Raw genomic sequence first — 14,026 nt, forward strand, 5'->3', positions numbered from 1 at the left:
CTATTGATACCAGCTCCCATTCCCGTAAGGCTTCACCACTCAAGCATCTACCAGTGTGGCTATCTGTGTCTTGCTGTGTGAGTTGCTTGCAGGCTACTGATCCAAAGGTGAGCAGCAGTAGCAGCTTCGCAGGGGGGAACCAAGTCTATGGAATGAAGGCTGTCCCTGGATAACACTTTCTTGCTGCCTGGTAAGTTGGGAGGTCTTGCTAAAGCATTTCTGAGACATGGACAGCCAGCTGAAGCCAAGGTGGCATTTACACAGAATGGATGAGGTTGGAGCTCAGCCTCTGACTTGCTTGGGGTGATGGTGACCTGAAATCTAGGATATAAACAGGGCACTACAGCAAGGAAGTTCACTCAGCTACAGTCACAGATGGCATTGACTGGCAGTGCTGTGTGGAAGCTTGTGCTACTGGAGTCCTAGTTAACTCTTCCTTAACCAGAATGACACCATCCTCATTCTAATGTGGATCAGTGGCACTGAGTTTTGTCCCTGTGAGGCAACGTTTTGGCTAAGAGGTGTTAACTGTTGTCATATGAGGTTGATTTCGTGTCAGATAAAGTAAGGCTTCTTTAAAGCACTAAGACAAATAAGGTTTTGAGACAATTGCATGAAAGTGAAAGGGTTGGCAGGATGTGGCTTTGCTGCAAATGAACCAATCCAAACATGACTAAGGCACTGTCGAGAGAGTCTTTGTGTTGGCACCAACAAGGCACTGCTCTGAGGAAGCTCACATCAGTAGAACCTTAATTCAAGCTAAACAGGGTCAGTTCCGGTCAGTATTTAGATGGCAGACCTCCAAGGAACATCCCCAGGGCGTTAGTGCTTCGGCAGGTGGCACTCTATGCACAGTCAGCACCGAAGTAGTCCCCCTGCATTGGGCAGGAGCCATATTTTGGATGAGCCGTACCGGCGGGGTCTTGTCCACCTGTGGTCATGAAGGATCCCACAGCGCTCTCTCCCCAAGGTCTCAGTCAAATCCAGGTGGCCTCTTTCATTCCCCCCGGCAGTTTCCGCTGGCTAGAGTCATTTCCCGCCCTTCCTGCCCTACATTGTTGGTGTGCGCTGATCCCCCCGGAGTAGGGGGCCCAGTGCCCCGGGGAACTGTCCAGCGTGGAAGCGGGAGGGAGTGGGGCGGCGACGGGCGATGCGGTCGCGTGGGGCTCCGAGCTCCCTCCAGCAGCTCGCTGGCCCTGAGGGGCCCGACCGGGAAGCGGCGGCCCCAGAGCGGGGCTGTCCCCTCCCCGGGGGCTCTGCACCGGCTGCCCCCGCGCTGCATCGCCCCGCTTCGCAGCCCGGCCCCGCCTGGAGGCAGGCGCGGGCCCCGGCGGCGGGCTGCAGTGCGGGGCTCGGGCGGCAGGTGGGGCTGCCGGCCCGGCGTTGGGGCGCGGAGGCAGCGGCTCGGGCAGCTATCGGGGTCCTCGGGCGCTACCTTGCGCCGCTCCGCGCTGCCTCTTCCTGCATCGCTCCGGCTGCCCGCGGGGACGCGCCCGCGGCTGGGGCCGGCTGCCGGGGCATGAGCCAGGCTGCCGGCGGGACGCGCGCCGTGCTCTCCCAGCCCCTGGGCCAGGCGCGGGGCCGGGCTGCCTCCGGCGCGCTGCTCCTGCCGCCGCCGCCCCGCATGGGCAGGTGGCTCCCGCTGACCGCCGGCACCCACGGGTATGACAGGGGCTCCCGGCGGCGGGTGAGCGCAGAGCCCCTGGGCCGGGTCCGCCACGGGTCATGGAGCCGCAGGAGCAGGAGGGGTGCGCGGGGGCCCGCGCCTCCAGCTCCCCGTCCTCCAGCAGCTCGGAGGTCTCGCTGGAGCCGGAGAAGGGCCCCGCGCCGGGGCGCAGGCACAGCAACAAGAGATTCACGGGGCTCAGGATCTTCGGGCGCAGGTGAGCGGCGCGGGGCCGCGTGCCCTTGGGGAATGGGGGCGTGGGGCAGGTAGCCAGGGGCTGCAGCGTTCGCGGCCGGACTGTCCCCGCGGCCGCTTGCCTGCAGCTGTGTCTTAACGTGGGCGCTGGCTCAGGATCCTGAGGGCACCCTAGCCGGGCTTGCCCGAGCACAGGTGCCTGCGGTGCTCCTGCCCAGAGCTCGCTCCTTCTAGGCTCTGGTCTTCGGGTCTAACTACACTTAAGTTTTGTGGGTACTAACGAGTGCAGCAATGCCTGCAAAAGCCTCAGCCACGATATACCAGCAGAAAGGTATTTTTTGCCAGTATAGCTTATTTCATTTTGGGGGGCTGGCTTGAGCTGTACTGGCAAAAGAACTCTTGCTGGTGTAAGCTGCATCTCTGCTAGAAGGGTTTGTTAATATACCTAGGGCTTTCTAGTGTAGACAAGGCCCAAGTCTTTACGGTCATATTCCTGATGCTGCAACTTGCAGGGTGGGGGAGTTATTATGTAGAGTTTGGAGAGAACAAACTACAGTTTAGCATTTCCAAAGAACTTCACAAGTCAGGCCCAACACCTCTTTCCCCTTCCCTCATGCTTGCCATTGGACTTCTTTATTTTGCTGCTTACTATATGGTTAAACTTTGGAACTCAATGCTGCAATATACTATTGAGTCTGGAAAAGAAAAAGCCCACTAGTGTAACAGCAGTGACACTGGCTTTTGTACAAGCGCAAGGGGTATTGATCCTCATACTTCAGGGTATCAGTTGATCACTAGGTGGGGTCAGCAAGAAATCCAAGCGTACAGTGTCATAAAATTAGCTTTTGGCTGTTGGAAATAAAAGAGGAGGCTAGATAGACCATTGGTCTGTTTTTTGCTGCGGTGGGAGGTGATCTGAGGCAAGAAACTCCCTATTATTCGTACACAGTCCATTTCCCCCAGACACGCCTTTCCCTTGCTCCTGGGACCCTCAGATAGTACCGCTCACCCTCTGGTGAGCGAACTTGAGCCATGTTGTTGCTGGTTCACACTTCCTGCCGTTTGCTGATTCCGGTAGAATTTAGGCTATATGCTTCTTTGGAGCAGGGACCATGTCTTTGTACTGTTTGTGTATGTACAGTGCCAAGCACAATGGGGACCCGATCCTGACTGGAGCCTCTGGGTGCTAATGTAATAGAAATACTAAATAATCAGATTGGGAATTCTCCCCGCAAAACCAGAGGAAGAGGTTCCATGTGCGGGCTTATGTGGAGAGTCTAGCAGCTCCTAGATATAAAGCCCCTGTCCCATCCTCTCCTTAAATTGCACTGGATCAGCCTGCCCTGGAGGTCTCAGAGGAAGCAGGACTGTTCATAGAAAGTAAGGCCAGAAGGGACCATTGTGGCCGTCTAGCCTGACCTCCTGTGTAGCACAGGCCATAGAACTTCCCCTAAATAATTTTTGGAGCAGAGCTTTTAGAAAAACACCCAGTCTTGGTTTAAGCATTGTCAGTGGTGAAGAATTCACAACGACTGTTGGTAAATTGTTCCAATGGTTAATTACCTTCACTGTTTAAAAAAAAACAAAAACAACCCCCCCTCCCCCCCTCACAAATTTTCATTATTTCCAGTCTCTTAGCCAATTAGAGATAAGAGCACAGCTGGAGTGGAGACAGTGCTTGGCTATCGAAGAGGTGTGTTGGGAGTTGCAACCCAGGAGTTGGTATTAGGGACAATATGCATCACAGATGAACAGAGAGGCACATATCAGCTGGATTGGAGTATGGGGACTGGTGACCAGAAGGAGCTGTTTCTTCAGGTTCCCTGTTGCTCCAGTGTTTGTGTCTTTACTTAGTGCTTGTGGGGCAGGGGTATCTCCAGACCAGGAAGGGTTGGGTCTCTTAGGGTATGTCTGCACCGTGGGGGGAGGGAAATCCACAGCAGCGAGTCTCAGAGCCCGGGTCAGCTGACTTGGGCTTGTGCTACAAGGCTCAAAATGGCAGTATAGGTACCCATGGTACAGTATAGATCAGAGGTTCTAAAACTGTGGTTCGCGAGCTCCATTTGGGTGGTCCGCAGATAGTTCCCTCTAAGGTGCATGTCTGGCCAGCCACACGTGAGAGAATGAAGGGCCACCCACCTTATTAGTGGAGCCGTGCAGGCGTGGCACCGATTAGGTACCTGGACCCTGGAGAAGACGCACATGTAAGGTTAGGTGGTGGCCTTGTGGGGCATGGGGGGTAGCCGGGAGTGGGCAGTGGGGTGAGAAGAGAGGGTGGGGGGAATTTGGGACATGCAGGGCTGCGGCGGCCAGAGAAAGAGGCGACTTTCCGCAGCTCTAGGGCTGTGGCTGCCACGGAGAGACCCCCCACACCCTTCCCAGACCCAGCTCGAGGGCTGCCGCGGTGGGGGAGAGAGGGAGAGAACCCCTCCTTCCCACACCCAGCTCGAGGGCTGCCGCGGCGGGGGAGAGAGGGCACATCCATTTTGTTAGAAAGGTAAGACTACTGATATTAAAATATGAGTTGTGTGCTTTTATTTGTAGAACAAAAAACCATTAATTATTATTCAGGTTTATTCACATAGCGCTTTTATCCAAAGCACTTCACAATAGTTAGCTAATGGTACAAACAATATTTGGAAAGATCATTAAGTGGTCCGCCGAGACCCTCAGCAATTTTCAAGTGGTCCGTGCAAAAAAAAAGTTTGAGAACCACTGGTATAGATACTATACTGCTATTTTGAGCCCTTTAGTGTGAACCTAAGTCAGTTGACCCGGGCTCTGAGATTCGCTGCGGTGAGTTGTTAGGTTTTGTTTTGTTTTGTTTTGCAATATAGCTGTAGCCATAGGAGCAGGCACCATGTCTTCCTCTGTATTTTGTACTCCTTTCTCCTTCATCTCACTGGGCCACATTTCATCCTTCGGCTGTGGAGCTGCTCTTCAGAAAAAGATATTTGAGCTCTCTGCTTCCTCTTTGTGCAAGTAGCGTCAGTACCACTTGCTTTGATGGGGAGTGTGGGAAGGGGCTGTGTAGGTCTGTGCACCTGGCAAGCAGGGTCAGGCTGCTGTCCTTGGACCCACGGATTCTGTGTTTCACAGATGTACCCTCACTGGGCTGACTGGGATGCTCTGTGTGGGTGGCTGATGGTGTGGATAGGAGCAGGCCATAATTTCAGTCCTAGAGATGTAATTAGAGGCTCCTGCCCACAAGAGAGCGGCCTAGTGTCTGATTAGGCAGTGAACAATATGCAGTGGCAAAGGACTGGACCAGATGTTGTGGTGACAGCTGGTTGAGTCAGTGTGTAATCATGCTGGTCAGTGTGGAGGCTGCACTGTGCTCTGTATGGTGGGTGTTACTAAGTGGTCACCTGTATGGTAAGTGTTACTAAGCAGTTGTCAGTCTGTTCACACATTGCAAAATAATTCAAGGCAATATGTGGTGAATAAATGTGAATTAAATGCACCTTGTTCCTGGCCTCTGCTACTTCAGTCCTGGGCAGCCCATATACAGCTCTGACAATGCCCCTTGATCCTGACATACCACCTGCCCACACCCCACTATTCCAGTCCTGAGACATCTCCACAACTGAAACTGCTGACTGTGTGAGGGGAGTTTGTGAGGGTTATTTTTCCTGGTAGTGTCAGAAGTGTTGAGGCAAGTGCAGAACCTTACAGGTTAAGAGCCTGGTTACGCTGTGAAGTGGCCTGGGGTGAGCTGGACACAAGGGTGATGGGGTCGGTGATGTGTTTGGACTCTCACTGAGCACTGTTTCCTTTGACTCACTGAATGTAAATTGAGTAAAGGAAAACTGGGAATCATCCTCCCACACAGCCCTCTTTCCTGCAGATATGGGACTCTGGCTTCTCTGGTTCTGCACTCTCAGAGCTGACTGAGTAACATCTCCTTTCCTCTCTGGCTGTGACAGAACAATCCTGCAGCCCCTGGGAGATGAGTGCCATCTGCCCCCTGCAGAGCATTAAGCCTGCAAGCCTACCAGGCGTTTCAGGCAATGATTGTGATGTCCCCTGGGCTGTGAGGCTCTGAGGTGCTTGCTTGCTTTTACCCCATTTTCCTTGCCTACAGGCCCCATGTGCTGCTTCCTCCCCCATCACCCACCTGAATTTGTCAGACTTCCAGTGTTTGCCCCATTCCTCCCCAGCCTTAATGCTCTGGGGCACTAGCTCATTGTTCAGTGTTCTGGAGACTGTTTGATTCCCATCCTCCTGGCAGTGCCTCATGTGAGGTTCCATGCCCATGTGAGTGAGGGGCAAAGAGATGTACGCCCATTCTGTGATGCACTCTCAGTCAGGAGTCCCCCTCTTTACTCTCTCTCTCTCATGCCAGCCCTTATATTGATATGAGAAGGCCTGACGTGTTACCAAGGTGACTCCATCACAGGGCTGGCTTCCTTCTGCTCCGGTTTCAGATTTGGCAGCAGAGGCTGGCACAGTGCATGATGCCATCTCTGTCCTTCTCCCAAGATTAGATAGTGTCTCTCCTCTCCTTCTTAAGGACACGTACCCCCTTGGGGGGTATATATACTGCAGTTTTAAGTGCAACATTATCTGTAGGGAGAGAACTGTGGGGTGTGTGTCTGTGTGGACCTCTGGGTGATGAGGAGGGTGGGAGTGTTACACAGGACAGTATAGAAAGAGGTAGGGTATGTGTGTGTGGGAAGGGACGTCCTGCATACTCATGACATTGTACTGTCCAGCATTGCTGGAATATCTAGTCCAGCTATCTGGTGGCTGTATCCTTTCTTGTACCTCTTCTTTCAGCAGAAGCACCGTGCTAGGATGTTCCCCTCTGGATAGGGATGATTTAGATACATCACTTAAGAACCTCAGTCATGGCACTGCAGAAAAATATAGGATAGCTAGAATTCTTTATGGTCCTTGGAGAAAGGGAAAGTCCTTGTACAGTGATCCTTGGAGTGGGGTGTGGGTACCGTGTAGGACATCAGCTGTGAGCTGCTTCAGTTGCTATGCAAGTGGCTCCCATCTGAATTTCAGAGTGGCAAATGGGTTTGAGTCCCACTTGATTGGGAGTGAGGTGGGGCTGGCATTTGGTGTATTTGGAGCAGTGTTTTGAGGAGGATAGTACTGGACAGTCTCTACCCCTGGTATGCGCTTCTTTCTAACTGTGATTGACTGAGAAGCGTACACCTCCCTTAGGCTGGAATGTGGCCAGCACATGGGGGTTAAATCCACAGGGACCTTTTGTGACCAGAAGTGATCAGGAATTTGGGTTTATGTCCTGTCTGACAGATGTCCCCTCCAGAATCACAATGACCCCTAGCATTTGGGTCAGTCCTCACTTAGATAGGAGGGCGCCCCCTGCTGAGTCATCCACACCATGCTCTGAAGCACCTGACTGCTCCTTGAAAGTCTCCCATCCTAGCACTGCCCAGACCTGACATTGCTTACTATAGCTTGAGCTGGTGATCTTTGTAGCCTCAGGTGACATGGCAACAGCCTTCTTGCATTTAAGCAGGTAAGCAGTGAGTACATGGATCTACAGGCAATACTGTATAGGAGAGATTGAGCCATCTCCAGCCCCCCTGCCCTTTGCCTGGCATGTGCCTTCACCAGCAATGTATGCCCCAGATACCCGCCCACCCAAATAGCTGACACCTGATGTATCACCACTACCTCACTGCAATGGAATCCTGCGGGTGGATTGCAGCGTAGCCCAAGCTGCTTACAACCACACTCTGTGCTCTAATAAAAATACAGTGTCACTGGAGGGGCAACAAATCCAAACGGTGAGGGCATTCCCCCTGCTTCCCACTCTTTTCTCTGGGATCCAGAGCGGGCATCAGTGCCACGTGATGCCTGTGAACTTGGTTCCACCTCTAATAAAGTGCTCCCTGGAGAGCTGAGATTGGGCCTGGTAGGCGGAAGAGGCAGTGGCACTAGCTTTCTCTGAAAGCCACAACTGCAGCAAGTTCGGTTCATGCACTCTGAGAACAGGCTGATTTCTGTATCTTGTAATTGTCTTAAAGGGAGGGTGGAGTAATTGGCTCTGGAATTGATACAGACAAGCGCACAGTGCATGCATCTGGGCCCCAGATGGCAATTCTTTTAATTGGGCTGATGAAGAGAGTGGAGCTGATCAGGTGATTTAATCCCTTTCTGGCTACCCCACTCCTCATGCTGTAAGTGAGCCATCAGAATGAAGTCCCTCCCATGGGGCGGAGGGCAGGGGAGGTTTGCATGTGATGGGGATTAAACCTTTCCTAATCTTCCTTTCCCTATAGGTGAGCAGGGCCGCATCCATGGGGTGTAATGGGCTCTTCATGAGAGGAGGTAAATAGGGTGATCAAAGCAAACACTGAGAGTTATAAACCATGGGGATGTTCATGATCAGCAGTGATGCCAGTACAAGCCCCAGTCCAGGGTTGTAGATGGAGCTGCCAGCTAGCTTGTCGTATGAGTCTGGCTGACCTCCTTCCCTTGTCTCTGTGCTATCACACTGTGACCCTAGGAACGGGGTGAGAGGAGCAGTTATGCTCGGGAAGGTCTGTGGGGTGGGGCAGTATACGGGCAAACATGAAACCAAAGCAAGCTCCCGCCTACGCCTCTCTGAGGTGTTACTCAGTTTGGGAACTTGGTGTCTTTGTTTCATGTATGTGTGGAGGTGGGTGAGAGAAGTCTCTGTAGTCTGTACTCTGCTGGGCTGTCTCCTCCTCCCCCAGTTCCCACTGCACTAACTGTATTGTTCACTGTCCTCTTTAATTGACCACCTTTCTGTATGTGAACGCTTCTAAATCTGCTACTTAATTTTCAGTCTGTTGCTCTTGTCACAAACCAAGGGGCCTTGCCACAGAATATGGGCCCAGTTTGCTGCGGTGTAGTACATGGGGGCCTTGTATATATCTCCAAATATCATGTATACATCACTTCAGACACAGCTGCACCTGGATGTGGCTCTTGAGCAGAGAGTGGGAAAAGAGACCCCCCTGCCCACCCCGCCCCACACACACACTAGCTGGGGTCCAGGAAGCCACACATGGTGAAACCTTCAACCTCCAGTTCTTCCCGTTCCTTTCACTTCACAGATAATGAGCATCGGCAGGAAAAAGGGAAGAAGGGCTTTGCTGTTTGCTTGCCTGTGCAGGAGCCAGTGCCTGGGCTCCTGAGCTGAGCTGGATCTGCAGGAGTTTTGGGCAGCTGCTTCTTCAAATCAGCGGCACTGCTGTGGGTACCCGCATGTCCCCACAGTATGCCAACATTTTTATAGCTGACTTAGAATAACGCTTCCTCAGCTCTCGTCCCCTAATGTCCCTACTCTACTTGCGCTACACTGATGACATCTTAATCATCTGGACCCATGGAAAAGAAGCCCTTGAGGAATTCCACCATGATTTCAACAATTTCCATCCCACCATCAACCTCAGCCTGGACCAGACCACACAAGAGATCCACTTCCTGGACACTATGGCGCTAATAAGCGATGGTCACATAAACTCCACCCTATACCGGAAACCTACTGACTGCTATTCCTACCTACATGTCTCCAGCTTTCACCCAGATCGCACCACATGATCCATTGTCTACAGCCAAGCTCTACGATACAACCACATTTGCGCCAACCCCTCAGGCAGAGACAAACACCTACAAGATCTCTATCAAGGATTCCTACAACTACAATACCCACCTCCTGAAGTGAAGAAACAGATTGACAGAGCCAGGAGAGTAGCCAGAAGTCACCTACTACAGGACAGGCCCAACAAAGAAAATAACAGAACGCCACTAGCTGTCACCTTCAGCCCCCAACTAAAACCTCTCCAACGCATCATCAAGGATTTACAACCTATCCTGAAGGACGACCCATCGCTCTCACAGAACTTGGGAGACAGGCCAGTCCTTGCTTACAGACAGCCCCCCAGCCTGAAGCAAATACTCACCAGCAACCACACACCACTAACCCAGGAACCTATCCTTGCAACAAAGCCCGTTGCCGACTGTGTCCACATATCTATTCAGGGGACACCATCATAGGGCCTGATCACATCAGCCACACTATCAGAGGCTCGTTCACCTGCACATCTACCAATGTGATATATGCCATCATGTGCCAGCAATGTCCCTCTGCCAGGTACATTGGCCAAACTGGACAGTCCTTACGTAAAAGAATAAATGGACACAAATCGGACGTCAAGAATTAGAACATTCAAAAACCAGTCAGAGAACACTCCAATCTCTCTGGTCACTCGATTACAGACCTAAAAGCGGCAATTCTTCAACAAAAAGACTTCAGAAACAGACTCCAAGGAGAGACTGCTGAATTGGAATTAATTGTATCCAGTTTGCAAATTAACTTAGTCTTGAATAGAGACTGGGAGTGGATGGGTCATTACACTAAGTAAAACTATTTCCCCATGTTTATTCCCCCCCCCCCCTTCCTCAGACGTTCTTGTCAACTGCAAAAGGTTCCTCCTCCTTCCCCCTCCCCCCGCTCTCCTGCCTGTACTAGCTCATCTTAAGTGATCACTCTCGTTACAGTGTGTATGGTAACACCCATTGTTTCATGTTCTCTATGTATATAAATCTCCCCACTGTATTTTCCACTGAATGCATCCGATGAAGCGAGCTGTAGCTCACGAAAGCTTATGCTCAAATAAATTTGTTAGTCTCTAAGGTGCCACGAGTACTCCTTTTCTTTTTGCCAATACAGACTAACACGGCTGCTACTCTGAATCCTCTCCTGCTGACACTTCTGTTTTTGTGGGGGAGGTGACAAGCTACAGCTCCTGCTTATGCTGCCCTGCAGAGGTCAGAGCAGTGGGCTGCCTGTGTCTCCATGCTCATTGCTGTGGAGAAGGTGGCATGTCTCCTAATCTGATTAGGGGCCAGAGTGTGCCTTCCAGGAAACTCTGTAATCCAGTCAAGGGGAGGAGATCCAGGGGAGGGCAACTAACCCTTTGTCCTGCGGGAGTGGACCCTTCATTAGAGTGCAGAGGGGAACATTTCTGCCTGGGCCTGTTTCTCATTCCAGAGGCATTGGAAACTTGTTGGATATTGGTGTTGTGGGCATGGGGCGCGGCTAGAGGCACTTAGATTCATAGAGTCCAAGGCCAGAAGGGACCATTGTGATCATCTGGTCTGACCGCCTGTGTAACACAGGCCATAGAACTTCACTTTTGTTGGTACGGGCCATGTCAGGAGGGGTGCTGGGCATTGGAAATGTGGGTATGGGCCCTATTGGGGCAGAAATGCTGGGCGTCAGGGCAGGGATAGGCCCTGGCAGCAGGGACAGGGGTCCCTCCCTGGCAAGGAGGGCAGGAGCTCGGGCAGAGAGAGGGGGAAGAAGTGCTAGGAACAGGAATTGATGGAGTGATTAAGGGTCCCTGGATGGTGGGGGTGGAGAGGCGCTGGGCATTGTAGGGGCTGGGGCATTGGCAATAGTGGGGGAGGCGGGAGCAGCGCTTGGTATTGGTGGCGTGGACGCAGGCCCAAACAGAGTGACAGGCAGAGGTTCTGAGGATTAGCAGAATGGGCACGGACTCTAGCAAGTGGGGCAGAAGTGCTTGGTATCAGCGAAGAGGGGGCAGAAGCTCTGCGGACAGTAGTGGGGTCGAATGCACGTGGTGAGGTGTAGTGAATTGGCTGGGCAGGCCTGGGTCCTGTCAGGAAGTAAAAGCACTGAGTTGTGGGGAGCTGGACAGGCCCTGTCAGGAGGGGAGAACAGAGGTGCTGTCAGAGGGTGATACGGATCTGGAAGGAGGGCAGAGACACTGAGTTAGGGCTGGTCTCTTGTGTTGTAATTCAGAGGGGCAGACAGGCTCTCCTGAGACCTGCTGAAGCCTCTAAATATAGCTTCCTTGCCCCTCTGGTTTCATTTGCTGCTGTTCCCAGGTCACCCCTTGAGATGACTCTCAGGAGCCTGTTCTCAAGCATGCATTTGCTGGCTCCTGTGGTGAGAGTTGGAGCCTGTTTTCTCCTCAAAGTCATTGATTCCAGTGCAGCCCAGGTCAGTGGTGACTGAACATCCTGGCCATCTGACACTGTCAGGCTCTCAGTCCAGCCTCATGTGGGCAGGTGTCTGCATTGCCAAGTCCAGCACCTTTGGTGGGACTCATTAGCTCCAGTTCATACTCTTAGCAAAGAAATCAGATTTCTGGGACTTGAATGCCCTTTGCACCCCTACAGCTGACCCTTCCAGGACATGACTGAAGCACGTTGGCAGGATGTGGTGTATCTCGCAATTCTGTGGCTATTAAATTCACACCTGGCCACATAACTATGTCCTGGAATCTCTGCTTTTAAATAAATAGTTTCTAACCGTGGTGGTGCTGGTGGTGAAGGAAACCTCAGAAAGGTGAGCCCAGGGTAACCAATACAGCATTGTCTTCCTGAGCTTGTAGAGGGCCTGAAACAATAGCCCTGAGAGGAGTGAACTGCTCTTTCATCTAATAGGCTTGTTATAGGGTAGCCCTGACTGGAGCACCCTCCTATGACATGTCCCTTCATGATAGGCATGCCTGCCTCAGTTTCCCCCAAGGTGGCCCGATAACTTCACTTCAGGCTTTTTTGTCTCAATGCTCCCTCGAGGGGTTGGATAATTAAAATAATATAGTCCAAATAGTCCGTAACAAAAGTCCCACACACACAGTCTGTTCTTGCCCCAGTACAAGCAGTCATTAAAACTCAGGTCATCTTGTGTGTGGTATGTAGAGCAATGAGGGACTAATACCTTCAACCACGCCCAGACTCTGTCAGTCCTCTCCTGTCTTTGTATGAGGATGCCATTCCCAGTGGAGTGCACTCCTATTTTCAGAAGGAACCCTTGGAGCATCTTTCCTGAGTCCTCTGGGTCCCGCTGTCCGGCTCCAAGAGCCAGCAGGCATCTCCCACTGCTGATCCCAACCTTCATCTCTTTCCAGCCTTCTCTGGCCGTGGCTCTCTGGCTCAGGAAAAACAGCTGGCTAGCCTCTCCCTGGCTTGCTCCCCCCCAGCCCTTTTCAGCCTCCCAGCACTGGCTTTGGGTCTATAAGATCAGCCAGTTAGTCCCTCTGCTTTAATTCCTGATGATAATTCCTTCCTCTTTGCAGGAAGCACCTGCAAAGCTTTCCCTAGAGACCTCCTCCAGGCTCCTCCCCACTGCTCTGATTCATGGGGGTGTCACTTCTGACCTTTTTTAGCCCCCAGGTGCTGCCCCACCCTCTTAATTGGCCAAACTGGGAGCAACCATTTTAGCACAGGAGGGCTGGACATGCTTCCTTTACAGGGGCCAGCGACTCTGTGATAGGACTGTAACTCTACAGCAAGACGAGTCTGTGGTCTACTGAAAGTGTGGGGACAGCGTAAATTATACTGAGTTCAACATCAAAGCAAGCAACATGGATGGCTGCAGCAATTTCACACTTTCCAGCATGGATCGGAAGTAGCTGTAGAATGCTGAGACTTTCTGTGGAGTTTGGATCTGGCTAAGGAGAAAGTTGGGTGTGTGTGTGAAGTCTGCTTCCTGTGCTGTCCCCAGTCTGGGGAGAAATAGAGGCCTCTGTCTCCTGGGCTCTGAGTCAGGCATCTTTCTCTAGGCCAAAATTCAGCTAATAAAAAATTAAATTCTGCCTAGTCATGCTGTGCAGGTGGCCACTGCCTCACTCAGGGGAGCTGAAAGCCAGTGTCCGGTGGGAGAAGGGAATGGGAAGCAGAGGCATTTTGCTCCCTCTCCTCCCTGTATTGGGTATGTTCAGTGAGACGCTGATATGAAATGCCTGCATTCAGTTTATATGTCATTGGCTTGACAGGCTATACAGACACAACCAGTGTGTAACGGAGGTGGATCTGTCAGCTCTGTGTCATAATCCGCCTAGGGCAGGGCTTCACCCTCTGTTGGGGGTTACTGCCTAGTGGTAGGTAGCTCGGTGCCATCTATACAACTCTCCCTCGTCCATGCCCAGCTCCTCCTCGTTGCTTTTTGATTAAGTCTTTTTTGTCCCTGATCATCTGGGGACTTTCTGGCTCCTTCATGTGCAGACCCTGGCCAGTCTCTCCCTGTTATGCTTTTTGCAGTTGCTCCTTGGTAGGTTTGGAAAGTGCTTTGTGACTCAGTTTCCACCTCTGGTTTATGATCAGAGGTTCTGCATCTGATGAGAGTCTGCCATAGGTTTGCACTTCTCCTCGCAATGAGGGATCTGCTGGGATGAGAGATCCTTG

At 52.1% G+C, this 14,026-nt stretch overlaps 1 protein-coding gene across 13 annotated transcripts in view; it reads left to right on the forward strand.

The window, feature by feature from the left end:
- The window catches only part of DGKZ (diacylglycerol kinase zeta), a 105,950-nt gene that overhangs the window by 19,645 nt on the left and 72,279 nt on the right, over positions 1-14,026 (forward strand). For 3 of the 13 annotated variants that reach the window (XM_043549992.1, XM_037900165.2, XM_037900167.2), the window contains exon 1: positions 1,476-1,883. The exons of 7 other annotated variants lie outside the window; for them this stretch is intronic. In XM_043549992.1, coding sequence (XP_043405927.1) covers positions 1,726-1,883 — 158 coding nt within the window. In that variant the 5' untranslated portion in view covers positions 1,476-1,725. Of the gene's footprint in view, positions 1-1,474; positions 1,884-14,026 lie in introns of those variants that run through there. 3 more of the 13 variants (XM_037900162.2, XM_043549991.1, XM_037900166.2) reach the window with 2 other exon arrangements.

This window comes from Chelonia mydas, chromosome 6 (genome assembly GCF_015237465.2).
Source record: "Chelonia mydas isolate rCheMyd1 chromosome 6, rCheMyd1.pri.v2, whole genome shotgun sequence".
NCBI lineage: Eukaryota > Metazoa > Chordata > Testudines > Cheloniidae > Chelonia > Chelonia mydas.